The sequence below is a fragment of the Heloderma suspectum genome, chromosome 2, assembly GCF_057233095.1.
Source record: "Heloderma suspectum isolate Gila_16-S chromosome 2, 16-S_ref, whole genome shotgun sequence".
NCBI classification, from domain to species: domain Eukaryota; kingdom Metazoa; phylum Chordata; class Lepidosauria; order Squamata; family Helodermatidae; genus Heloderma; species Heloderma suspectum.
In genome coordinates this window covers 307,403,189-307,428,757 of record NC_139459.1, presented here as the reverse complement: position 1 = coordinate 307,428,757, position 25,569 = coordinate 307,403,189, and the positions used below count along the sequence as shown (strand labels likewise).

Here is a 25,569-nt window from a genome sequence, read left to right as displayed (position 1 = left end):
AACACAAAGTAGTTATTTAAAACACTGAGAAAGTCATTTCAAGCTTAAGATATTAAGCTTATGCTTATTGCCCCAATGAGGGACAAATTAAATCCAGCATGCGTCTAAATAAATGAACATACGTGCATGAAGCTCAGTCACTACGAGAGGTAGCAGCCCAGACCCAGAGTTCATCCCCTTTCAAAGGATCTTCAGTGAGAAAGCAAAGAGGGCTAAAATGGAAAGTAACCTTGGAAAGAAGGCAGGCATCAATATACAACCCCCAGCCCCTTACCCCAATCTATCCACGTATATGGGGCACGGCAGGATGAATGCACTGAGGACTTCTTGTCCTTGGTCCAGTCTTCTGAATCCCATTAACTAGCAACAGCTCTTATTTCTAAAGAACGCCACTTCTTTCAAAGAAAGGAAATCGACTCAGAATCCAGTCAGGCGATGATGCCAACACCAGAGTGGATTTGTCAGTTGTTCTAGAAGGAGAACACTTTACCAAAAAGGCACAAAGGGAAAACTGTGTGGGGGGAGACAGCCTCAGCCAGGTGGACCTTGATCCAAGAAGTCTCAGGAAACAACTGCCTTAAAAGATGAATGCATTGGATGTGTTCAGGTCCTTCAGGTGCAACAGTTCTGCTTTCTGTGGCCCTCGAGTGTAGATATATTCGGATAAGGCAAACTCTTGCTTGCACCTTTTCAAATCAACAAGGCCAGGTGGACAAGCTGCCTCTCCCCTCCTCTGGGAGGCTACAATCTTATACTGACCCAGGAGTAAGCCTCATTGAACTCAATGGGACTTACCTCTGAGGACAGAACGGAGGATTGCACTATGACAGTCTCGTTCATCTTCACCATCCAGTCCACAGAGGATGACTCACTTAGGCCAATCCCCTGCAGACTACCCTAAATGGCTTTGGCCTGGGATACCTAGGCCTATGGCATCCAAGGGGCCATCCCCTCTCAAAGAAACCAGTCTTTCTCTTAGATCTGCTGGGCAGGTTCTTCTTTGTGTCCTGACCGTGGCCACAGTGTGGCTGGTTGGGACATTGGAGAGGGCCTTCTCTGTGGCAGTAACTAAGTTATGAGACTCGGGAAGTCCATTCAGACACCTCTCTCCTTGCTTTGTGCCACCTGGCTAAGACGTTTTTTAAAATTCAGGCAGGCATTTGACCTGCCTGATTAATGATTCTTTTGTGGCTGTCCATCCCACCCACCCCCTTTTTAGATTGGTTTTATCTGCAGAACATTGCTGCTGCTGCTGCTGTTGTTTGATTTCTGCTGAATTTTCTTGTGTGTGTTTAATTGTTGCTCTGAGTTGCTCTGAGTGTTCCAAATGCAGTGGAAGGGGCAGAGAGAGAGAGAGAGAGAGAAAGAGAGAAGCAACTAACTAAAAACTGGGGTGAGAACACTGCAGCTGGGAAGCCACCCTAGTAAATGTATTAACCTTCTGAAGGTCAGAAGAGGAAGGAGATTAAGCAGAAGAGGAAGAGAGATGCAGAAGGGGAAGATGAACCAAGTAGGGTTGCAGAGGCTCTGAACAGGATGTTGTCTTCTTGCACTTCTGAGTGACCAGAAATGGTCAGAGTGGCCCTCTGTCATTACAAATGCTGTTTTCTACTATGGATAAGGAGAGGCAGACGGGCAATCATTTGGAAGCCTAAGGAATAGGAAAACATATTTCTCTTTAAAATTAAACCAGTGAATGTAATCAACTACCTAAACAATGAATGAACAATAATAAAACCCAAAGTGATCTGACCCTCTCCCAAACCATGGTTCATTACGCAGCACGATGTCAGATGACTCTTGCTTGTCAAGTTTCAGTTCATTCATGGCCAAACTGCAATATGATGTTATTCACAGACTTGAAGCGAGCCTGCTTAATCTGACCTATTTTTTTATTTTGGAGAAAGAGCAGCTGTACTCCCGATCTGGACCAGGGTCTAGGGCCCCATGCTAATTTTCTGCTGAAAACCACCCCCTACCTGGCTGTTTGCCATCAGAGGTGCTGTTTGCAGTAAATTGCACTTTCAGAGAGGGGAGGGGGGAAAGCAGCCAAGAGGGAGCAATTTTCTGCAGAAAACCAGTGTGGGGCCCTGGTCCAGATCAGGGCCCCACAACTGATTTTTCTCCAGGCTAAGTAGCCAGGTTAAGCACACTTGTTTTTAAACACAGGAACAATGTCACATGTAGCTTGGCCCTTTGTCTCTTGCTAGCATTCCGGCCAATGATCGCTATTGCTGGTGTTGATCTTTCTCTCCTTTCTGAAATATAACTGCTTCTTTGCCTTAAGGACATAAGAAGAGCCATGCTGGATCAGACCAAAGGTCCATCTAGTCCAGCATTCTGTTCACACAGTGGCCAGCCAGCTGTCAACCAGGAACCCACAAGCAGGGCATGAGTGCAACAGCACACTCCCACCCATGTCCCCCAGCAACTGGTGTACACAGGCTCACTGCCTGTGGTACTAGAGGTAGCACATAGCCATCAAGACTAGTAGCCACTGATAGCCTTCTCCTCCAGGAATTTGTTCAACCCCCCTTTAAAGTCATCCAAATTGGTGGCCATCACTACATCCTGTGGGAGCGAATTCCATAGTTTAATTCTGCGCTGTGTGAAGAAGTACTTCCTTTTATCTGTCCTGAATCTCCCTCCAATCAGCTTCATAGGATGACCCCAGGTTCTAGTATTTTGAGAGAGGGAGAAAAATGTCTCCCTATCCACGTTCTCCACACCATGCATAATTTTGTAGTCCTCTATCATGTCTCTCCTTACCCTCCTTTTGTCCAAGCTAAACAATCCCAGCTGTTGTAACCTTCTCTCATAGAAGAAATGCTCCAGCCCCTTGATCATTTTAGTTGCCCTTTTCTGCACTTTTTCCAGCTCTACAATATATTTTTTTAGGTGTGGTGACCAGAACTGGACACAGTATTCCAAGTGTGGTCACCCTATATAGATATAGGGGCAGTATGATATTGGCAGTTTTATTCTCAGTTCCATTTCTAATTATGCCTAACATGGAGTTTGCCTTTTTTTTTTAAACAGTGGCTGCACATTGGGTTGAAATCTTCATTGAGCTGTCCACCACAACCCCAAGATCTCTTTCCTGGTTGGTCACTGCTAGCTCAGATCCCATCAGGCTATACTTGAAGTTGGGATTTCTTTCCCCAACGTGCATCACTTTACACTTGCTTAGACTGAACCGCATTTGCCATTTAGATGCCCATTCTCCCAGTTTGGAGAGATCCTTTTGGAGTTTTTCACAATCCCTTTTTGTTTTAACCCTCCTAAATAATTTGGTGTCATCCGCAAACTTGGCCACTCCACTGCTCACTCCTAATTCCAGATCATTTATGAACACGTTGAAAAGCATTGGTCCTAATGCTTCTCTCTTTCTTTCCTTTTCCCTCCTCAGTTGCTTTTCCCAGCTTCCGCAACCAACATCTCCCTTTCTCCCCTCTGCATTCTAGGTGCTTCACTTTGTGAAATCCAGCATTCTCTGCCCTTGTGGGAAGAGGCATTACATCACCTCTTGGGCAACTGGAAGGGAGCATTTCCCCTTCGGCCGATGACCCCAGTTCCCTGCCCCAAACCCTGGGGGTAAACATGACACTCTTGGGGAGGGTCCAGATACAATTATTACAGTACGTAAGAGCTGCCTGCACAGGTTCCAAATCCTTTGCAATTGCAGCTCTCTGGACAAATGGCATTCTGGCCCTGTATTTTAAGGAGAAGTTCAGCTGAAGGAACAGAGAACTGGCTCTGTGGTGAGGAGAGACAGCATTTTGCTGTTTCCTAGCAACCTAAGCCTTCACCACCACCTTCTCCGCCCCCAGACACACACAAGCGTTAAGCCTAATGGTGACAGTCTGGCATGGAAGCTTTCTGGGCACGCGCTCAGATGACCGTCTTCCTCTCCTACCAGTCTGCTTGAAAAATGGGTTTACTGTTTCCCTTGAGACCAGGTTGGAACAGCTGATCACACATTTTAGTCCTCGAGGCTCGTAGCACCAGCAGCAACATTCTGTGGTGTTTATGTGTAGGAAGCCATGGAACATTACACAAGCCGTTACGCCAGAGCGTGCCACAGGTTGCCAGGGAGGATTTCACAATGCAGTGGAAATTGGATCCCCTTCACCTTCTTCACTTCAGAGCATCTTACACAAATCCAAAGCGAAATCCAAATCTATGTTTGAAGATTAGACCGTAGTCGCCACCCCCCCCAGACCTCACCTGAGGGTTGTCATGCGTTTCAACTCCCTTGAAGGATAGCGACCGCCCAGTTTGAAACGAATAGCTTTTCTGTTTGCCAGCTTTATGCGACATTGCCATCTCGTGGGTTAAGTGTTGCATTGCAGCAAAACTCTACCACTTCGAGCTACTATTTATCAACGTGAGCCTAGCACTTTTAATTTGCTAAGTGCTTTACAGTCGTTATAGTATTTAACCTCTTTATCCCCTGCAGATTCAGTCGTTTTCACAAATGAAGATTCACATTCATATGTGCAGCCTGCAGCCTTTGAGGTCATCATCAAAATATGCAAGGCTTAAAATATAAGGTGACTGACTGATTCAGGGTCATTAACTTGTGAGTCTTTCTTTTGTAAGATCATATTCTCATCACTCATCATTTGTGACTTCCATAATACACCCGGGATTCCTGCCTGTTTTTGAAAGACATGCATTTGTACAAATCCAAAGCTCTACATTCTTCACAGACTATCATGCACTTTAGTTTAGTTATTAAAAATGTTGGTAAATATATTGCAAAAGCAATGCAGAGTTTGGTAAGATAGACGTATGCTTCTGTATCAGATCTTGTTTCACATGAGGTTAGTATCACATTGCATCTGGAAGAACTAGCAGAGGGGGAAAACACTCTTGTGAGCAGCAACTCTGGCTGACAATGGCACAGACCATTTCAGAGAGGTTATTGGACCCTCAGAGGTTCGCCAGTCATAATTTACCTAAAACAGGCACGACAGGGATCTTCATATTTAGGGTATCTCTAAACTTCTAATAAACTGAAATGAAAGATGAACTACAGAGAATGGAATACTCCAAAGCCTGCATGGCAGAGGTGAGCAACACACAACCCATGGGCTGCAAGCAGCCCCCCCCCTTGTTTGCAGCCCCCACTGCTGCCGAATTTCCCATGGTGGTAGCCAAAAAGCCACTATTTGCCTCTGAAATTCAGCAACATGGCAGCAAAAAGGGGTGATTCTGCTTTAAAGCAAAGCGTGCGGGAAGTGCACCCCTTGTTTGGAAGGAGAATCACACTCCTGGGATTTTTGCTTTAAAGCAAGAGAGGCAGGGGGCAGAGGGGCAGCCCCAGTGGAGTTTGGGGGCAAGCAACATGGCTCCCTGACCGCCGGAAGCCGCTCAGTCCTTCTGTGTGGGCTCTAGGGCTGGGATAGTGGCAAAGGGGGTGACCTGGCTCAAATCCCACTCAGCCACAACCTTCCTAGGCTGCTTTCTTCTCAGTTCAGCACATCAGTTGTCAAAATGGGGGCACTAGCGGCCTGCTTTGCACAGCTGTCGTAAGGATTACTGAAGTACTGTATGTGAAAGGTTTGGGCTACATAAGTGATACATACTGTAATGGTCCATACAGCACCCGAGCATCCCAGACTGGGCCCTCTTGAATGCAAACTAGCCAGATGGTCCAACAGGGCTTACCCTTACAAGAGTGTGGGTTAGGGACGTGAGAACGAGGCTGAGACAAACAGAAAGACGTCACAACATTAGAATGGCCCGTGAGTCCAAATTGCTGGAGTATTCTTCCAATTTTCCTCAGCATTTCTAATTCACCTAATGCCAGAGCATACAGGCATACCTATGAGATTAATAGCATCTGCTTCCATTCTAAATGAGGGTTTTGAGGGTTAATTGGTTTTTGTAAACATGCCATCCCAGTGGTTTTCCTAACCAATGTTCTGGAATATCCAGTGCCTGCCTCCAAATAATCTACATGAGGATCTATGCCGAGGCTAGTGCCTGCTGTATCAGCCCTTAGGAGGAAGTTAGGGAGTGCTCAGCTCTGCAGATAGCAGCGTTAACACAGTAATGATTTATTATGCAAACCAAAGCTTGGGTGTATGGCCATGTACACCCCCCCACACACACACACAATTCCGAATGTTGTGCCAAGGAGACTCAAATCCTAATCTCCAAAAACATGCACAAATGGCTATTTGTCAGTGCTGCGCTGTTCATTCTGTTTCCAAGTTTTGATTCTCTTAGCAAGCCCAAGGTAGTTTCAAGACAAAGCCCAGTGCACAGAGGGAATAAAGGAGAGAGGATGGAGACTAGTTGTTAAGCAGGGAATAAGGGTGAGGGGCAAGGGAGGTTACAGTCACAGCAGAAGGGGGAGAAGAGATAGTGAAGTAGGGAGGGTACTGTAACCTTCCCTAACCCCTTCGGTATTGTCGGTCATTTGCCAGACAATACCTATTTCCCAGCTTTTTCATAATGTTGGTTGCTGGTGTTTTCACTTAGCTTAAAAAGTAACCCCAAGACAGCCCCAGTGCAAGCTCTCCCGATGTCTAAAGCGAGGGAGAATACACACAGCCATGTCACACCCTCCACATACCCCTTCCCTTTACCGTAGCGTCCCCCGGAACCCTTGCCTTTAACACGGAGCCATGTGGCCGGACGCAGCCAGTGTGGTTCTTTAGAGAGCCTGCCAGGGTGAAATGCCTGGCCCTGTGGTGGTCTTCCTTCAGAGCTAGGCATGGCAGTGGTGTCCCAGGAGACTGCTGCTACAATGCCTAGCTCTGAGGAAGGAACCCCCCTTCCCCACCATCACGAGCCAGGCATTTTGGCTTGGCCAGCTTTCCGAAGAGCCACACCGGCTGCTTCCTCGGCTCTCTAGAGAGCGGCCGCTCTGGAGAACCCTGCCAGCCGCTCTCTCCCCATGGCAAAGGCAATCACAACAGAGTGGCTGGCAGGGCTTTCTGGAGCTCCTGCTGGAGGCAGACAGCCCTCCTGAAAGGAGCGGGAGAGGTGCAATGCCTCACTCCTCCTGCTCCACCGCCTGAGGCGGGGGGCCTCACTCTGCCTCATGGGAGGGCCGGCCCCAACCCAAGGTTCCCAAGTTGCACATTGTATGCCAAAATTGAATAGAACATCCTTATGCTGAGAATTTGTGGAATAAATACAAGCAAATTGGACGGAGAGGGGGAGGGAGGGAAAAAGTGCTCTCTCTTGTGAGACTTGGTTGGGCCTGGTAGTTGATGGGGGACATCAGCCACGAATGGTATTTGAATCGTTACCCACATCTGTGCGGGGGGGGGGTGAAACTGGGTCATCCTAATCAGAGTTAGGAAAACATGGGAAAGCTGAATAGCAACAGTTTGGATTTGGTTGGCAGGGGTGGGGAATGACTGATGTTGTGTTAGGAGTAGCATGCCTTGCCCGCATGCTTACTTCCGCATCCCCCCCGCCACCCCCATAAATGAAAAACAGGGTATTGCAAGAATACCTTATATCTCCAGTGGGCAAGCTGTGATCATTGGGACTAATTTCAAAAACCTTCTGCAAGCAAACAGTACACACCTTCGGCAAGAGCAATCTGTCCATGGTCCAGTATGGAGGGAGAGGGAGAGGAAGGAAAAAAAGATGGGAGGAGGAGACAGCTTTCCTGTTCTAAAGGAAGCTTCTGGTATAAGGATTATCCTGATCTTCCTATTATTAAGTAAGAAACCACATGAACAACTATACACCTCATTTATTTGGTAGCATTTGGGCCATCCCCCACTCACGCTTTTACCTAATCTTAGATCAGGGATGGGGAAACGCAATCCCATGGACCTAATAAAGCCCACAGGTGTTCCCCGCCTGGGAGCTTCTTGCCCTGGTCCCACCACTCTGCCACAGAGGGAAAAGCTCTTATTTCGATCAGCAGCTGATCTGAGATGGGATTTCCTCTGCTTAGCACTGAAAAGGCTCCCATTCTCAGTACTTAGTGGGGCAAAGCATTCCTCTGCTGAGCAGTTCAGTCCTGCTTCTTTGTCAGTGCTGACCTGCAAAGGCCTCCCCTGCGTATTTCTGAGTAGACATGCAGAGGTTGTCTTGCTTACTTGTGAGTAGAAGTTAGCTAGTGACTTCTGAATAGACTTGCAGAGGCTTGATTTTAGATCAGCATGTATGATTACATCATCTGCCAACCCCCTTTAGACTTCCCTGTTCCGAGTTCAGGTGGAATCCTTGCAGTAGCTGGAGGGTGGGTGTACATGGATTATCCAAGCAACAAGATATTGTTGGGAGCTATCCCTGTTTTGGGGTGCCTTAATGTTGACTGGTCATTTGAGACTAGGGATGTTGCAGGAGTCCAAGAGTGGGGTAGAGTCTTCAGACTCCCCACCACCACTTGGCTTCCCACACCCCATTCGCCAAGCCACTGCATTAGCCAGACCCTGCTCACCAAGCTGCCCACAACTGCCCGCTAGCTGCCTGCCCCCTCAGCGAGCTGCCATTTTGCAAAATAAAAATAAAAATGGTGGCTTGTTTTTTTCTGTTAATGCAATGTTACGTAAATGGTGGCCGTGAAAGAGCCATTTATGCAACATCACAGATGTAAATGGTCCATGTATGCCTGTAATGTTGTGTAAATGGCCCCTTTATGGCAACATTACATTTACAGGAAAACCCGAGTACCATTTTTTTGCTGTTGGGTGGCTGCCAGGCACCCACAGACTGTATGGTGGCTCATCCAGGGAGCTGAACAGGGATGGGCAGCCAGTGACGGCTTGGCAAGTGCCCAGTGGCATGGGCATAGGTGAGTCTGTCCATCCCTAATTGAGACCCATTAGCTTTGCAAAAGTCACTCCACTGTTGAAGATGAAAACTGCTAGAATTGTTTTTTTGATATGGATTAACACAGCTGCCTGCATTTTCGGATTCTCTGGGGGCAGTGGCTATGGAGACTATCATTATGCCTGCTGCATTTCAAAATTTACAACTATGCTTAAATTTACAAGTCTTGCTTACTTCTGAGTAGACACGAAAGAGGTTTGCCCTGCTTATTTGTGAGTAGACATGCTTCCTACTATAAATGGATAACAAAAGAATTGCGTGTGGGGGGTTGATTTTTCAGCCCCCCCCCTTTGTCTGTGGCCCTGCCCACCACTGGAATGCAGGCCCCAAGAGCTTCTCTGAAATAGAATTTGGCCCTTCGGATTAAAAAGATTCATCACCCACACCAATGAAATGTATTAGCGATAAATGACTGGGTTCACACAACAACCCATACTTAAGGTTGAGTGTGGGTTGTCATTGAACTGAGGGTTATTGTTGAATCACGTGTTTTTGTGTTGTGTGAACCCAGCCATGCTAACAAAGCATGGTTTGTTAACCACGAACAACCCACAAAGAAAGCCCAGTTTGTTGTGGGGTTGTAAACCGTGGGCTGCTTGTGGTTAAAAAAAGCCATGGTTAGACATATTCCTCTCACACAGATCTTACAGGTCCTCAGATGTTCTCAAATATTGTTAACGTTTCTTAAATCATCATATTTGTTCATATTTCTTCAACAGAGAAATATGTCTGCACCGAGGAGAAGAAAGGAGCTGGCATCCACTCCCCTGGCATCCTCTGTGTCCAAATTGTCGAAGACAGAAGATATAGGGGAATTATTTACGCTGATAAAGACTTTAACTTCGCAATTTATGGAGCAGGTCAAGAGGCTGGATTTAATCCAAAATTCCATCACCACCCTGCAAGGAGCTGTAAATTTAATTAATGTGTCACGGCAAAAAATGGAGACTAAAATTAATGAGCTTGAAGACCGTGTGGCTGGAAATGAAACTACGACTCAGATCTATTTTAAAAACACCTCTGATAGAATTTCTCAACTGGAGGCTTTCACAAAGAGATCCAATGTATGTATTTTGGGGATTAAAAATTTGCCTAACGATGTAAAATTGCTTGTTTTTGTGGATAAACTTTTGCATGAAATACTCCCTGTTCCATCTGATTTACTTGATATTGAGCAGGAATTTCGTGTGCCAAATGCTAAAGGGACTGATCACACCATCATAGATCAATTTGCAAAAGTCTCCACAAAGAATTATATCCTGCTCTTGTAGGGATGGCGGAGTATTTCTCCCCGAATCTTCGGGGGGCCAAGCGCCAATGCATTCGGCCCCCCGAAATCAGCGGTGAAATTCTCCGCCCCCCGTCCCCCCCCGGGACAGGACTTACCTTTGGCGAATGTCCCTCCTGGCGGCGGGTCCCGGCGGCGGTTCGTCGCGGGCGGGGGCGGCGGCCGGTCTCCCGACCGGCTGCTGCCGCTGCCATTGCAAAAAAAAAAAAACTAAAGTAAAAAAAAAACCACACACCCGTGATAGGCTACGTAACGATTTACGTAGCCTATCACGGCTAGATTTCCAAAGACAGCCGTGATAGGCTACGTAAATCGTCATGTAGCCTATCACGGGGTCTTATTTTTTTTTTTACTTTTTGTTTCGCGGCCAGGGGGACGGAGCAATTCTCCCCGGCCTGAATTTCGGCCGGGCAAGGCGGGAAGCCTCCCCCCCTTCGCCTGAACTTCGGTGGGAAAAGCGAAGTGCCTCCCCCCCCACCGCGAAGCCAAGCTGCGAAAAGGTAAGTGACTTTCGTACATCTCTAGCTCTTGGCAAGAAAAGCTTTAAGTCTTTCCTGGAGACAAGATAAAGACTACATCAAAGAGGTGGCAGATAAAAGAAGGCAATTTATCAAAGCAAAGAGCTTGGCAAAACAAATGAACTTACAGTACTACTTAAAATATCCTGCTACTCTTTGCATTGTGTCTGAAGGTCAGATTAAGAAGTTTCAAAATCATGAAATGGTGGAGGCTTGGCTGAGCGTAAAAATGCATGAGAATCTTGTTACAACCCCATGAACTGGAATTTTTAAACAAGCTTTGTTGTTTCTATTTAGCCTATATGATACACGCTAACTCAGAAGATAAATGATTATATATATATTTGCTTATTTTCTTTCATTTATTTTTTCTTGTTTTCTCTTGCTTTTATTTTAAAATAGATAAAATATTTAGTATAAAATATATTACTGAATGTTGAAGGTTTATATTAAGTTTTATTATTAAATATTACATATATATTAATCTTATTATTATTACTAATAACACTAGGCTTTTGGGAATGAATTCTAGACCTCTTTCTTTGATATAAGATTGGTGATATGATATAGAAATGTAAGGTTGTTTATTAAATTGTAAGATTGTTAAGGTTATAGATATAGTCTTTAAAACAGAATGACATTGGAGACTGGGGAGGGAGTGTTGTTGGAGCTTAAACTCAATTCCTTAGGGAGGAGGGAGAGGGAGCGGGGGAGTGAGGGGGAAATAATTTTTTTCTTTTTTCTTCGCTTCCTTTCCTCCTCCCTTTTCCCTTTTTTTTCTTTATCTTTTTTCTTCTCTTTTTGTTATTGTGGTGTCCTCATCAGAATATTGTATTGCTGGGAAATCAAAGCATTGATAAGGTTGTTGGTAATTTTGATACTGTTTATTTAATTCATATAAAATAAATAAAAATATATTCAAAAAAGAAAAAAAGCCATGGTTAGCATGGCTGGGTTCACACAACACAACAACCCATGGTTCAATGACAACCCACCCTCAGCCTTCAGTGTGGATTGTCATGTTGTGTGAACCAAGCCACTGCATTAAGAACACCGGGCATACATGGATAAGGTAATTCCCCCACCCCACATCCACCCTCTGAGGACGAAAGAACAGAGTCTTGTTAAAGACAAACGCATGTGTAATGGCACAAGCATTTGTGTATTACTGTAGTACACCAAAACTAATGCCATAATAAATGTGTTCATTTTCAAGGTGCCACAAGGCTCTTGTTTTTGCTGCAACAGACTAATATGGGTACCTGTCTGGATTCCTATGGGGTAGTTAGGGGGACAAGAGCTAGACCAAGATCATTCATGGGTTTCATGGCAAAGTGGAAATTGAAACTCAGATCTTTCCAGTTCAGGTCCAACACAGTAATCACTACCTTGGCTGTAATGACCGGCCTGAATCAGGGCTGCAAATAACTGGGCTTTTCACAAAAAAAGTTGGGCATATTTTCCCTAGTAAGAATAACTGATAGTTTAGAGGGAATTAGGTCTATTATATGAACCAGCTGTTTAAAAGCATGGCACTTTTTTTTTTTTAACGATCTAGGCTGTTTAGCAGCACAGGTGTTCAGAATAAGATTTTCTGTGATGTTATACACAGTCCCACTGATTCCAATGTGTAAGCGATGCTCTTAGATCTCTCCCACTGAAAATATGGGACTTGAAAACCGCATTTTCTCTTCATGTGTATCTTACATGTTTAAAACAGAAACTCCAGAAACAGTTTATTACAGATGTGTTACATTTTTCTAATCATACATAATTTCTACCTCAAAAGCCACATGATCACTACAGAAAACATCAACTCAGATATTTGGCACATGCTCACTGATGCTTATGACTGTTTTGCCCGTTACAACTTTCACATCAAGACAGAGCTGGGATATACACACGGAACAATTGCATCAGTTGCCATGGACGATCTATATAGCCAAACGTTATGCTAGCCTTTGGCTACAATAGGGAAAGAAAGTCAGAGAGATGAACTCCAGTATTCTGTTTACTTTTTAAAGGGTTCATTTAATCCTAAACAGTTGAGACAACTGAGGCCTCTTCCTTTGGAGACAGGAGAATTGCACTGCTTTTTGTATAATGCAGGTCAGCCCAGTGGGCACAGCACACCAGACGGAACTACCAGAGTGGCTGTCACTTCAGGTTCCAGCACTAACTGCACTATTTGGGAAGCTACTTTATTCCTTAGCAGTTGTCAGCCCCACAAAAACCTAGGCTTTAGCTGCAGCAGGTGCTTACTACAGTAACAGGTAAAGCAGGACCTCATGAAAATCAAATAGGATACCACCACAAAGCACTGTGGCTGCTTGCTTAAAAACACACACACACACACTTTAAAATTTATTACGTTTGTGTCCCACCCTTTTCCTCTTGCAAGGAACCCAAGGTAGCTTGCATGGTCCTCCTCTGCTCCATCTTTTATCTTCACAACCACCCTGTGAGGTAGGTTAGGCTGAGAGTCAGTGACTGGCCTAAAGTCTCCAAGTGGGGGCTAGAACTCAGATCTCCCAAGTCCCAGTCCAACACTCTAACCACTACACTACACTGGTTCTCTGTGTGATAGTACTGTTTGCTGGTGAAGATCCAGACTCTTAGCCTTTCACTGCAGTAGAAGAGCAGCTATTGTCAGATCCAGCTCCTGCTACATTTGGGGGGGGGGGGAGTTAAGGGGCAAGGTGAAGCAAGCAGAGCCTTAGCTTAAGACCAGAGAACACGCCCACCCTGGAAACTTATACAGGCTTTATTACATTACCTGCTCCAGGACAATTGCTACAGAAGCAGCTTTTTGTTGGCTGTGGTTTCCAAGTTTTTACCACCACCAAGTTCTGGACAGACTGACCTGATATCTCTACGTATGGGTTCAAATCCACCCCTTCACACCATTAGCGACTTATGCCTAGCAAGTGCATAGTACTACCAATGGCAACTGCTCCCAAGGTGTAGATGTCAGTGATGCATTAAGGAAGCAAGAAGCTGCTGTGCACTGGTAGTCAGAGGCTACCCCTGATCCTATGCTCTGCTGTAACATGCACATACTACTACTGCTGCTGCTGCTGCTGAAAAAAGTGGAGAGAAAAGAGAATTTCTAGAATGCCTAAAGGAGAGGTGGGCAACTTAGTCCTGCAGATGTTTTGGCCTACAACTCCCATCAGCCCTCACCATCAATGATGCTGGCTATTGTGGATAGGCCAAAACATCTGGTGGGGCAGAAGTTGCCTGCTCCTGGCATACATAGAACAGGCTCACATAGCTAGAGGGCATAACTGGGTGCCCTCTAGATATTTTGGACCAGCTCCAAACATTCCTGACCGTTGGCTGGGGTTGATGGGGGTTGAAGCCTGAAATATCTGGAGAGCCCCAGGTTGGGGAAAGCTGCTCTATGAAGTTAGATCCATGTGCAGAGGGGTCTTGAGAATGCCAGAATTCTGTACTGAGAAGTTTGGACCTAGCCAATCTTTCCCTTTGGCAAAGGAATGGCTATCTCTAACTAGCATTTGGGGCCTCAGGCTGGTGAATAGGGTCAGATTGTCCCTCTGCCCTATTGCTACAGCCATGAGGAAAGGGCATACCCTGAAGAGCAGCTGAAAGCCCAGCCTGCTGTTATCCAAAAACTATGCAGAAGTGAAAGGCCTCACTTGAAGTCCTGCTGCATTCCATACAACCTCCCCATAACTGTGAAATTTGCTAGCAAATGCCGACACCTCTCTCTCTATTCCTTCAGTTTTCTCTTTCCTCCTCTCCTCCCCTTTCCTCAAGCCACTCATGCGCAACTGGGATTATCAGAAGTAATACGATCCCAACCAGAATGTTTAATAAGATTGATATCAACATACTTAAGCTATTATACACTCTTGAGAAAGCCACTGGTATAATCAAAATGACCAAGGAACATTTTGTTCTTTAAGTGTTAATGTTCAGCATGTTGCAACTGCCTACTTAGGACTGCACATTATAGCACCCTTTCATTAGAAACAAATGACTTAATTTGATGAAGATACTTGGGCCACATAGTACATTATGTTGCTTTACTGATATGCATCAGGCAAATTACGTTACTGATCGCTACACCGAGCATGATGTTAATGATGGCGGCAGCACCATCTAGCGTTCAGTGAAGGCTAAGCAAGATTGGGACAGGCAAAAACATACCACGGCACAGCCACAGGGCAAAGATAATAGCCTGGAGAGCTAGATTGTGGAAAATTAAGGAAAGTATTCCTGAACACTTGAAGAGAATATATTTGTAACAGCAACACTGAAAAGACGGAGTTAAAAATCATTATACCAATTAGGAACTGCCAAGCCATTTCATTATAAAAACACTGTCGATCTTCCCCCGCTGTTCCAATATAGACAATATGGGAATCCATTCCAAACTATGGTACAAAGTAAATGGACCCCATTATCTATTACTTTTCTTTTTCTTATAATGCTGACAAAAGTGTACAAACAATTGGACCAAGTCTTAACAATAGAGAAAGCTATCACTTTCTTTTAACTGCTTGCTCCTCATACTTTCACACAGCTGATATAAATACCAGGGAAGAGAGACAGCTGCAGTTTCTTTTATTCTTTCCGATTACCTTCTTCAGTATATTTATGTGGCTTTATAATGAAGTGCCATGCTATATTCTCCTCTTAAATGGATACTACTATTGAAGCATATACACTCCATACATATAGACCACTCAAATTACTGGAGTCATCACCGCATGAGTAGTAAATACGCAATTAAATCCTGGCTGATTTGCACCCAACATTGTCAATGGTAACCGAACAGGTGAAGGAGTACTAACACATATGCAATGAAATGAACTACAGTGTTAGAAGTGCTTCGAAATATGCACGTATACAAAGTAAACTAACAAGTGACTTTTATTTTTTTTTAAAAAAAAGGAGTACAGTGGCCATGAGTATTAACTAAAATGTTAAATCCCCCGATTTGGTATAGAAGACAATACATTTAAATTACTCCAGGAAAAATGATGTGAAAGTGTTATTTGCCAAATGAGCTCGTGCCTCACAACACACAGTCAGGGCTGGAATGCCTCCTGTAAAATTATGTGCAGAGTCTTAATATTTAAGGGGAGCAGAAGCCAGCGTCTTGAAGTCCAACACTTTCCAAGGGATACATTTTTCATGGTTTCAGCCGACCCTCAGTGGAGGAGCGACAAGTACAACTCCATCTCCTCTGACAAACAGCATTGGAATATTCCTCTTGGTGGACTACGGAGGGAAAAGAAAGGAACTTTCAGGCTCTGTCCAAGAACATAAGAACAGTTGCAAAGACTAATTCCATTTAGATTAAAGATTATAAATCTAAGACCCAAGCATCATATTTTCTGCAAATAAGTGTAAATTGTAAACATCTTATCTGTATAGTGAAGCAATCATATGGTTAAATCCAACTTCACAGTGGCAGAAGTCCACTAAGGCAATGGCACTTTTCCCCTCTCTTCCCCCTGCAGTCCTCTGCACTGCCAGAATATCTACTCCAGAAGGCTTCTCAGCCCTCCAGAGCAGATTTGGAGGGCGTGTAGAAGGTTGCAAGGGGGAAGGCGAATCCCCCCCCCCATCCGATTCTGCTGGCAGAATTGCTTCCATCAACAAAATAGCACAACTGGATACAACTCACTACATTGGAATAAACACTGTCGCTTTTATTCCAATTATAACATTTTTGACATTACTGAAGTCAAGCTGGTACACCAATCTCATTACCAAAGAACAAGATGGAATTTAAGTTTAGACAGTGCTATACTTCTAAAATAGTATTTGAAGCTTTGGAAGTTCAGAAAATATTGTAGACTCTTACTTTATAAATCTCTTCATAGGTTTCTTCATCAATCTCTATTGTTGTCACAGTCTCTTCAACATCACCCAAAATCATATTTAAATGCTGGTCATAAGCCTTTGGAAGTGAGATAAGTTTATAATTTATTCTTGATCTTGATGACAATTTAAATTATTTCAGTTGTAGATCAAATACACATATCCAGAACTTCCAGCTACTACACTGTAAAAACACTTTCCTTGCACATTTCTGCAGTTTGGACAAATATGGAATTGCTTGACCTAACCAATGTTCATACATGAGATCCTTCCAAACTGAACTAGACAGCTTATTCATACAGCTGAAATGCCACTGCACCATTTGCTCATATGTTACACATTTGCTATCAAATATACTGCTCAAGCAGTAGCCCCTTCCAAATAACCACCTCCAATATACATGTTTGTGTACAGGTAAGAAAAAACAGGGAACAAAAAACTGGATGTATGTTAATACAACAATAAATGGAAACTAGACCACATAATTTCAAGCAAAGTTGACAAGATGACAGTGCTGAAGGAAAAGGAAACAAAGTTAACCAAACAGCATTTGAGGTAAATATTATTGATGACAATCCCAACAAGCTGTTCACTAAACCCCATTATTAACTAAAGTTACAATGAAGGTCTCAGAACACAGGCAGGCAGCTTGCACTTTATGAAAGACTGCTGAGTAAATGCACCCTCAGTATACTCGCTTCAGATAACTGATATGTTGCATTCACAACAAAATACACCAATTTTGGAGCCAACACTTAAGACTGCAGCAACTAAAAAGTTTGCTCTTTGGATGAAGTTTGTAGATATCTTCCAGGCACATGCTAAGTGCCCTCTCACTAACTGAATTACTCAGCCAGATGGGACCCAGGTGCCAATCGTGAAACTGACTAGTAACTTGTAGGATGGGGAAGCACACACAAAAACTCCACCGCTTCCTCCACAGAGAAAGCTATAGCTTTGCCCCAAGTAGGAATGAAAAGAGAAAGATTATAATGAACTATAACACAATGCTATGCAATGGCACTGCTGAAAAACAAACAGGTGTTTATCTCAAGGTAGGAGGAACCTATTTTGAAACATATTTTGCTGTTATCAGGAACCATCAGTTCCTGTCCTAACATGTTGCCTCTTCAGCCACATGTTAGGACAGTGATTGACAAGCAATTTACCTGCCAATAATTTACTGGGGCAGAAAGGATAAGCTAAGATCTGAGCTTAGTCTTATCTCCACCATGCTTTAGGCCCCAAGCTGTTTGCTTCCCTTCATGTTCTCCAACTTCCAGTCCTGCTTGAATGAGGGCTCACATCTATGCTCTGCTACCAGGGATATGCCCTGGCAACATGAGTACTATGTAGACACTGCATGTATGCACAGCTCTCATCGCTTGCTAGCCTGGGGCATTTGGGTAGGAAGTGGAGAGTCGTTCCAACTCCTAATATTTTTCTCTAAGGGGTCTCTGCTCTTGGTAGTGATCCTCTACTATGCTGCACCCCCAATCCCATTAGGCCCAGTGATATCTGTATGAGGACATTCCACTTTTGAAATACCGGTAACTGCATTGCTTATTAGTTTATAGCACTGGCTCTCTGCAGGAAGGCCTGTTGAGAACAAGTTACAATTTGAGAACTGCTCGTGTAGCGGATATCCATAGAATTATCATTTCTAAAGCAGACTCTATCCTTGTTTTCCCCACTTTTTATTTTGTAGATTCATGTGGCTGTCCACTCCTTCGCAATCAAGTCCTGCAAGCTAAGTCTGTCCACATGGATTTTGTCTCCTGCTTTATTCCCTCTCTCAAAAGCAAGAATGTTTAGTAGGTGTTAATTTGTGCAAAAGAGTAAAAGCAGAGGTGGCACTAAGTCACCATTCTATAATGCAGGCAGGCAGAGGATGAGCATAACTGATATTTTTATTCCAACATATGGAATGTTCTTGGAACATGACGAATTCACTAAAACAGGCTTATCCATTTGCAAGTGCAACAAATAAACCCATCTCTCAAAAGACTTCTTCACAGAGCAAGCTTCCAACACACAGAATCCAAATCCTGGAACTTCTAGGTCATATACCAGAGATACCTCTTCAGAATAAGTTTCTCTGACTAGGCCATCTAGATAGAGGGAATATACTTTCAGTTCGTCATCACCACTATATCCTGGGTAGTGGTATAGCTTTGAACTTCTAAAGTATTTCAGAAGCCAAGTTAACTGGCTGCAGTTTCTCTTTAGTAGAAGCTGTAACCTTTGTTCAAGAAGTGTTTGAATGAACACCACACACACCACCTTTTCACCAGCACCCTTCAGTTCTACTTTTACTTACATGTAATCTGCCTCGAAGTTCTCGGTCATTCCTCATTTTCACATAAATTCGTTCATCAAGACTGAGTCTGATGAGATCCAAGGGCTCTTCTACAGTATTAGTGGTTTGTTGCTGTAAGAGAAGAGATAACATCTATGTACAATTGATAAAGTGAATTCATAAAACAATACATACATTTTTACCCTAAGGGAGGGCTCCGCTCACATTAGCATTAAATCCTACTTGCTGTGTTTTTCATTACTCAGCACCACTGAAATGACTGAATGCCAATATGCGATAGCAGGGAAAATTAAAAGCTGATTATGGCCCTCAAAATAATAAACTGTTGATTTGCAAAACACAACTACCTCCTAAATAATTCAGGCGCAGAGTTAGGAAGATTTAAGCAGCATGTGGGATCGCAGCAGCCTTCAGTTACTTCAGACAACCCCCTTCAGTGCCTTAGTCTCATCTGATAGAAGTGCCCTAAAGGTGTTTTTGTTGTTGTTTATTCGTTCAGTCGCTTCCGTCTCTTTGTGACTTCATGGACCAGCCCACGCCAGAGCTTCCTGTCGGCCATCGCCACCCCCAGCTCCCCCCAGGTCGAGTCCATCAACTCCAAAATATCATCCATCCATCCATCTTGCCCTTGGTCGGCCCCTCTTCCTTTTGCCTTTCACTTTCCCTAGCATAGTCCCATCTTCCAATGGTATACCGACATATCTCTGGTTGTACTGATCCATTTAGTTTTCATGGCAAGAATACTGGGGTGGGTTGCCGTTTCCTTCCCCAGGGATTGTATTTAGTCTGACCTCTCTGCCATGACCTTCCCGTCTTGGGTGTCCCTTCATGGTTTAGTTCATGACGTCATTGAGGTGCTCAAGCTCCAGCACCACGACAAGGCAACGATCTCCTTTGCTGAAGGTGTTTAGACAGATAAAAGACCTACAACTCCCAGCGGGCCCCAGTCAACATTTCTGGCTGGGGCATGCTGGGAGTTGTTGGCCTTTTCTCTGTCTAAACATGCATAGGATTGCACCTTAAATGAAGCATCATTGAACATAGAAATGATTCATATAGCCAATTCTCCAAGGAGAGAGCGCTTTAGGTCATCTCAGGGAACGTCCACACTGATAATTATTCTCTTTCTTAGGGATCATCAGTTTTTTTTTTTTTAAGTCTATTCTAGAGATGGCCAACTCCTGCCTTATCAGGTATCACATCTGTTCTCTAAACAAAAGACAGGAAGCAGACGTCATTGCACAAACCAATACTGCCTCATGGGAGTCCATAACATTTGTGCTATGTAGCAGTAAGAGCATCACTTATGGAACCCATGTGCTCCAGCTTAGAATCATGGGTTAGAAAGGGCCATTTAGGCCGTCATGTCCAACCCCTATAGCTATTGCTCACCAAAACACATACCACATACAGTACACACACCCCAAATAAAGAGATGCAGCACACAAGTGTGTAATCTCTATTTCTTACAGCTTGAGTTTGTGCTAAGGGGCGGGTTTAATTTACTGAAAAGATTGCAAGTAAATATTACAATGTCAATAACTAAACATTATGATTAGTGTGGAAATCTATGGAACAAATGTTTATAAAGGTCAGGCTGATGTTGTTGAGACTTTATAGGGATAAAGCAAAAAATACTTTAAGCCTAATAGTCTTTAAGTCTTTGTTGCTGTTGTTCAGTCATTCAGTTGTGTCCGACTCTTTGTGACCCCATGGACCATAGCACGCCAGGCCTTCCTGTCCTGTGCTCTCTCCCGGAGCGTGCTCAAGTTCATATTCATTGCATCAGTGATGCTATCTAGCCATCTCATCCTCTGCCGTCCCCTTCTCCTTTTGCCTTCAGTCTTTCCCAGCATCAGGGTCTTTTCCAGAGAGTTTTCTCTTCGCATTAGGTGGCCAAAATATTGGAGCTTCAGCTTCAGTATCTGTCCTTCCAATGAACACTCAGGGTTGATTTCCTTTAGGATGGACTGATTGGACCTCCTTGCAGTCCAGGGGACTCGTAAGAGTCTTCTCCAGCACCACAGTTCGAAAGCATCAATTCTGCGGCGCTCAGCCTTCCTTATAGTCCAGCTCTCACAGCCATACATTACTACTGGGAAAACCATAGCTTTGATTAGACGGACCTTTGTTGGCAAAGTGATGTCTCTGCTTCTTACTATGCTGTCTAGGTTGGCCATAGCTTTCCTCCCAAGGAGCAAGCGTCTTTTAATTTCATGGCTACAGTCACCGTCTGCGGTGATCTTGGAGCCCAAGAAAGTAAAATCTGTCACTGCTTCCATTTCTTCCCCTTCTATATGCCAGGAAGTGAGGGAGCCAGATGCCATGATCTTCATTTTGTTAATGTTGAGTTTCAAACTAGCTTTGGCACTCTCCTCTTTCACCCTCAACAAGAGGCTCTTTAGATCCTCTTCGATTTCTGCCATTAGGGTGGTATCGTCTGCATATCGGAGGTTGTTGATAATTCTCCCAGCGGTCTTAATTCCGACCTCTGATTCATCCAACCCGGCATTTCTCATGATGTACTCTGCATATAAGTTAAATAAGCAAGGCGACAAAATACAGCCTTGTCGTACTCCTTTCCCAACTTTGAACCAATTGGTTGTTCCATGTCTGGTTCTTACTGTTGCTTCTTGACCCTCGTACAGGTTTCTCAGAAGACAGGTAAGGTGGTCTGGTACTCCCATCACTTTCAGAATTTGCCACAGTTTGTTGTGATCCACACAATCAAAGGCTTTAGCGTAGTCAATGAAGCAGAAATAGACGTTTTTCTGGCATTCTCTTGCTTTCTCCATGATGCAGCGAATGTTGGCAATTTGATCTCTAGTTCCTCTGCCTCTTCGAAACCCAGCTTGTACTTCTGGTAGTTCTCGGTTCACATACTGCTGAAGCCTAGCTTGTAGGATTTTGAGCATCACCTTGCTGGCATGTGAAATGAGCGCAATTGTGCGGTAGTTTGAACACTCTTTGGCGTTGCCCTTCTTTGGAATTGGAATGTAAACTGACCTTTTCCAGTCTTGTGGCCACTGTTGAGTGTTCCAGATTTGTTGGCATATTGAATGCAGCACTTTAACAGCATCATCTTTTAGGATTTTAAATAGCTCAGCTGGAATACTGTCATCTCCGCTAGCTTTGTTGTTACTAATGCTTCCTAAGGCCCACTTGACTTCACTCTCTAGGATGTCCGGCTCAAGTTCAGTGACCACACTATCATGGCTATCAGGGACATTCAGATCTTTCCTGTATAGTTCTTCTGTGTATTCTTTCCACCTCTTCTTAATCTCATCTGCTTGTGTTCGGTCCCTGCCTTCTTTATCCTTTATCATGCCCATCTTTGCACAAAACGTTCCCTTGAGATCTCCAATTTTCTTGAAAAGATCTCTCGTCTTTCCCATTCTGTTGTTTTCCTCGATTTCTTTGCATTGTTCATTTAAGAAGGCCTTCTTGCCTCTCCTTGCTATTCTCAGGAACTATGCACTCAGTTGGATATATCTTCCCCTTTCTCCCTTCCTTTTCGCTTCCCTTCTTTCCTCAGCTACTTGTAAAGCCTCATCAGAAAGCCACTTGGCTTTCTTGCATTTCTTTTTCTTTGGGATGGATTGAGTTGCTGCCTCCTAAACAATGTTACGGACCTCCGTCCATAGTTCCTCAGGCACTCTGTCTATCAGGTCTAATCCCTGAAATCTATTCCTTACCTCCACTGTATATTCATAAGGGATATGTTTTAGGTCATACCTGAATGTTTTACTGGTTTTCCCTACGTTCTTCAATTTAAGCCGAAATTTTGCAAGAAGCAGCTCATGATCTGAGCCACAGTCAGCACCAGGTCTTGTTTCTACTGACTGTATAGAGCTTCTCCATCTTTGGCTGCAAAGGACATAATCAATCTGATTTCGATATTGACCATCTGGTGATGTCCATGTGTAGAGTCGCCTCTTGTGCTGTGGGAAAAGGGTGTTTGCTATGATCAGCGTGTTCTCTTAGCAAAACTCTAATTAGCCTTTGTCCTGCTTCATTTTGTACACCAAGGCCATGCCTGCCTGTTATCCTGGTGATTCTTGACTTCCTACTTCAGCATTCCAAACCCGTATGATGAAGAGGACATCGTTTTTGGTGTTAGTTCTAGAAGGTGTTGTAGGTCTTCGTAGAACCGATCAACCTCAGCTTCTTTATCCTCAGTGGTTGGGGCATAGGCTTGAATTACTGTGATGTTGAATGGTTTGCCTTGGATTCGTACTGAGATCATTCTATCATTTTTGAGATTGTTCCCCAGTACTGCTTTTCCCACCCTTTTGTTGACTATGAGTGCAACTCCATTTCTTCTAAGGGATTCTTGCCCACAGTAGTAGATATGATGGTCACCTGAATTAAATTGGCCCATGCCTGTCCGTTTTAGTTCGCTGATTCCCAAGATGTCGATGTTCAATCTTGCCATCTCATGTTTGACCACCTCCAGCTTACCTTGATTCATTGATCTGACATTCCAGGTTCCTAAACAATATTGTTCTTTACAGCATCGGACTTTCTTTTCACCACCAGACACATCCACAGCTGAGTGTCCTTTCGGGTTTGGCCCAGCCGCTTCACTCTTTCTGGCGCTACTTGGAAATACCCTCTGCTCTTCCCCAGTAGCATATTGGACACCTTCCGACCTGAGGGGCTCATCTTCCGGCGTCATATCTTTTAGTCTTGTGATACATTCCATGGGGTTTTCTTGGCAAGAATCCTGGAGTGGGTTGCCATTTCCTTCTCCAGTGGACCACGTTTTGTCAGAACTCTCCGCCATGACCTGTCCGTCTTGGGTGGCCCTGCACGGCATAGCTTATGGCTTCACTGAGTGACGCAAGCCCCTTCGCCACAACAAGGCACATAAATAGCGCCTGCCATTCTGTCAGAGAACTATAACCTAACCAAATCATATTTCCTCAGCTCAGAATGCACAAGATGGTCACACCGGATATAGAGACAGAAATCAACACAAGTGTGTGCTCAGAGAACTGCTACATCCATTCTGGAGAAGGGAGCAACGTGCCTGTTAGGTGTCAGCTATGTGTAGCACACAAACTAAATGGGCAGTACTTCATTAAAGCGAGGAAGGGAAGGGAGAGAACTTCAGACTACTCTTTAGCAACCACAAAGCCACTCAGAAACCATGAAGTGGTCCACAGCATTTCACTACACTCATTTCAAAGACTTATTAGCATCATCTCATTTTTGCACCTCCGTTGAGGAAGAGCGAGTTGTATTGTTACTTGCGCTCAAAAATGAACTCTAGACACGCGCAAAAGGACGACGTTAAAATGAAGCGGACACAGGGGTCTTCCAAGATGCCGCCCCCCCGGCATTCAAACCGGAAACCAGGGCTGAAAATTACCTACCTACCTACCTACCTACCAACCAAGCTGCCCGCCCATCCACACACCCCAAGGACTCTCGCCGACCAGTCCAAACTTACTACCGCCCTCGCCCACCTGGTCCACCTCGTCCGCCATTTTTCAAAGCCAGCTGCAGCTTCCTCTCGCGAGATTTTATGCCAAGCCAGATACGACTACTGCACGCATAGGGGAATAATAGCAATTGTAGACTCACACACAGTGTCCAGATTCCGGGCCGGAAGTGAGAAATATCCTTAGGAAGCAATGGAGCGAGCTAGAATTTCGGTGTGTCTGTGACTGGGCGGCAGCGTGTGCTCACCCGCTAGTCAAAGACAGCAGGAAGTACAGGCGGTCATTTAAAAAAAAACAAACTACCTCTGACCTTATTTCGTGTGAAACATGTAAGGAAACAGGAAGTTCTATATCGGATGCAGACACTCTTCCATTTCCTAACTCTAAGTGCAACCAGCAGCGTAGGTCCTCAGAGTGGAATGACGGTTGCGCCTGCGCACTTCCTGAGAGCGGGGGAGCGAGCTGGTTGGGGAGGGCATACTGGGGGGGGGGGGGGCGCCAAGCTCGGCTGCCGTCGGAGTCCCCGGAAAGTCTCCAAGGGCGCAATCCTGTGCACGTTCAGACAGAGAAAAGGCTTACAACTCCCAGCGTCCCTCTAGCCAGCAAGGCTGGCTGGGGCACGCTGAGAGTTTGTAGGCCTTTTTCTGGCTAAACATGCATAGGATTGCACCGTATGGGCACAAACCTATGCATGTTTAGACAGAAAAAGCGGCCCTACATTTCCCAGCATTCCCCTAGCCTGCCATACTGGCGGGGGCATGCTGGGAATTGTAGGACTGCTGTTTGTTTCTAAACATGCATAGGATTGCGGCCTAACTGGCTGTCTCTGAAGCACATGCCTGGTGTTGATCTATAGCCCATCCCTTTTCCTGTGTGTCCTGCCCTTTTAGATTGCAAGCCTGTGGACAGGGCCTGGCTTGTTTAAGTGAGTAGATGTAAGCCACTCTGGACGCCTTTTTGGCTGCGGAGCAGCATAAAAATACTTCCCATGAATAAAATATAAAAAATAGTGTTCAGGCAGAGGATGACCCTATTTATTTGTTCTCACGCGTTCGGATTTTCCACCTGAAGCTGATTCACATACTGACGCTCACCACTTGATAACTTGCAGGTGTGAATGACCCAGCGCATGTCTTATCACCTCCCAAGCAATGCGAAAGGAAGGGCTCTAGCTCAGTGGGCAGAGCACTTGCCTTTCATGCAAATGGTCCCTGGCATCTCCAGGTAAGACTGAAATGCAGAAGAGTCTGCTCTGAAACCCCAGAGAGCTGCTGCCTGTTACTGCTAGACAGTCCAATGGTCTGACTCAGTATAAGACAACTTCCCATG

General features: G+C 44.6%; 1 protein-coding gene across 3 annotated transcripts in view; it reads right to left on the bottom strand.

Annotated features, from left to right (window-relative positions):
* Nucleotides 1–24,296, bottom strand: part of LSM3 (LSM3 homolog, U6 small nuclear RNA and mRNA degradation associated) — a 29,984-nt gene extending 5,688 nt beyond the window's left edge. The window contains exons 1-5 of one of the 3 annotated variants that reach the window (XR_014788546.1): nucleotides 24,265–24,296; nucleotides 18,794–18,904; nucleotides 16,457–16,552; nucleotides 15,774–15,867; nucleotides 14,791–14,829 (exon numbers count right to left, since the gene is read on the bottom strand). Coding sequence is in view for 2 of the 3 variants with exons in the window: in XM_084840212.1 (XP_084696338.1) it covers nucleotides 15,787–15,867; nucleotides 16,457–16,552; nucleotides 18,794–18,904; nucleotides 24,265–24,285 (309 nt within the window). In the remaining variant the exon portion in view is untranslated. Of the gene's footprint in view, nucleotides 1–12,313; nucleotides 14,830–14,861; nucleotides 15,868–16,456; nucleotides 16,553–18,793; nucleotides 18,905–24,264 lie in introns of those variants that run through there. The other 2 variants (XM_084840212.1, XM_084840211.1) reach the window with 2 other exon arrangements.
* Nucleotides 24,297–25,569: the final 1,273 nt, after the last annotated feature.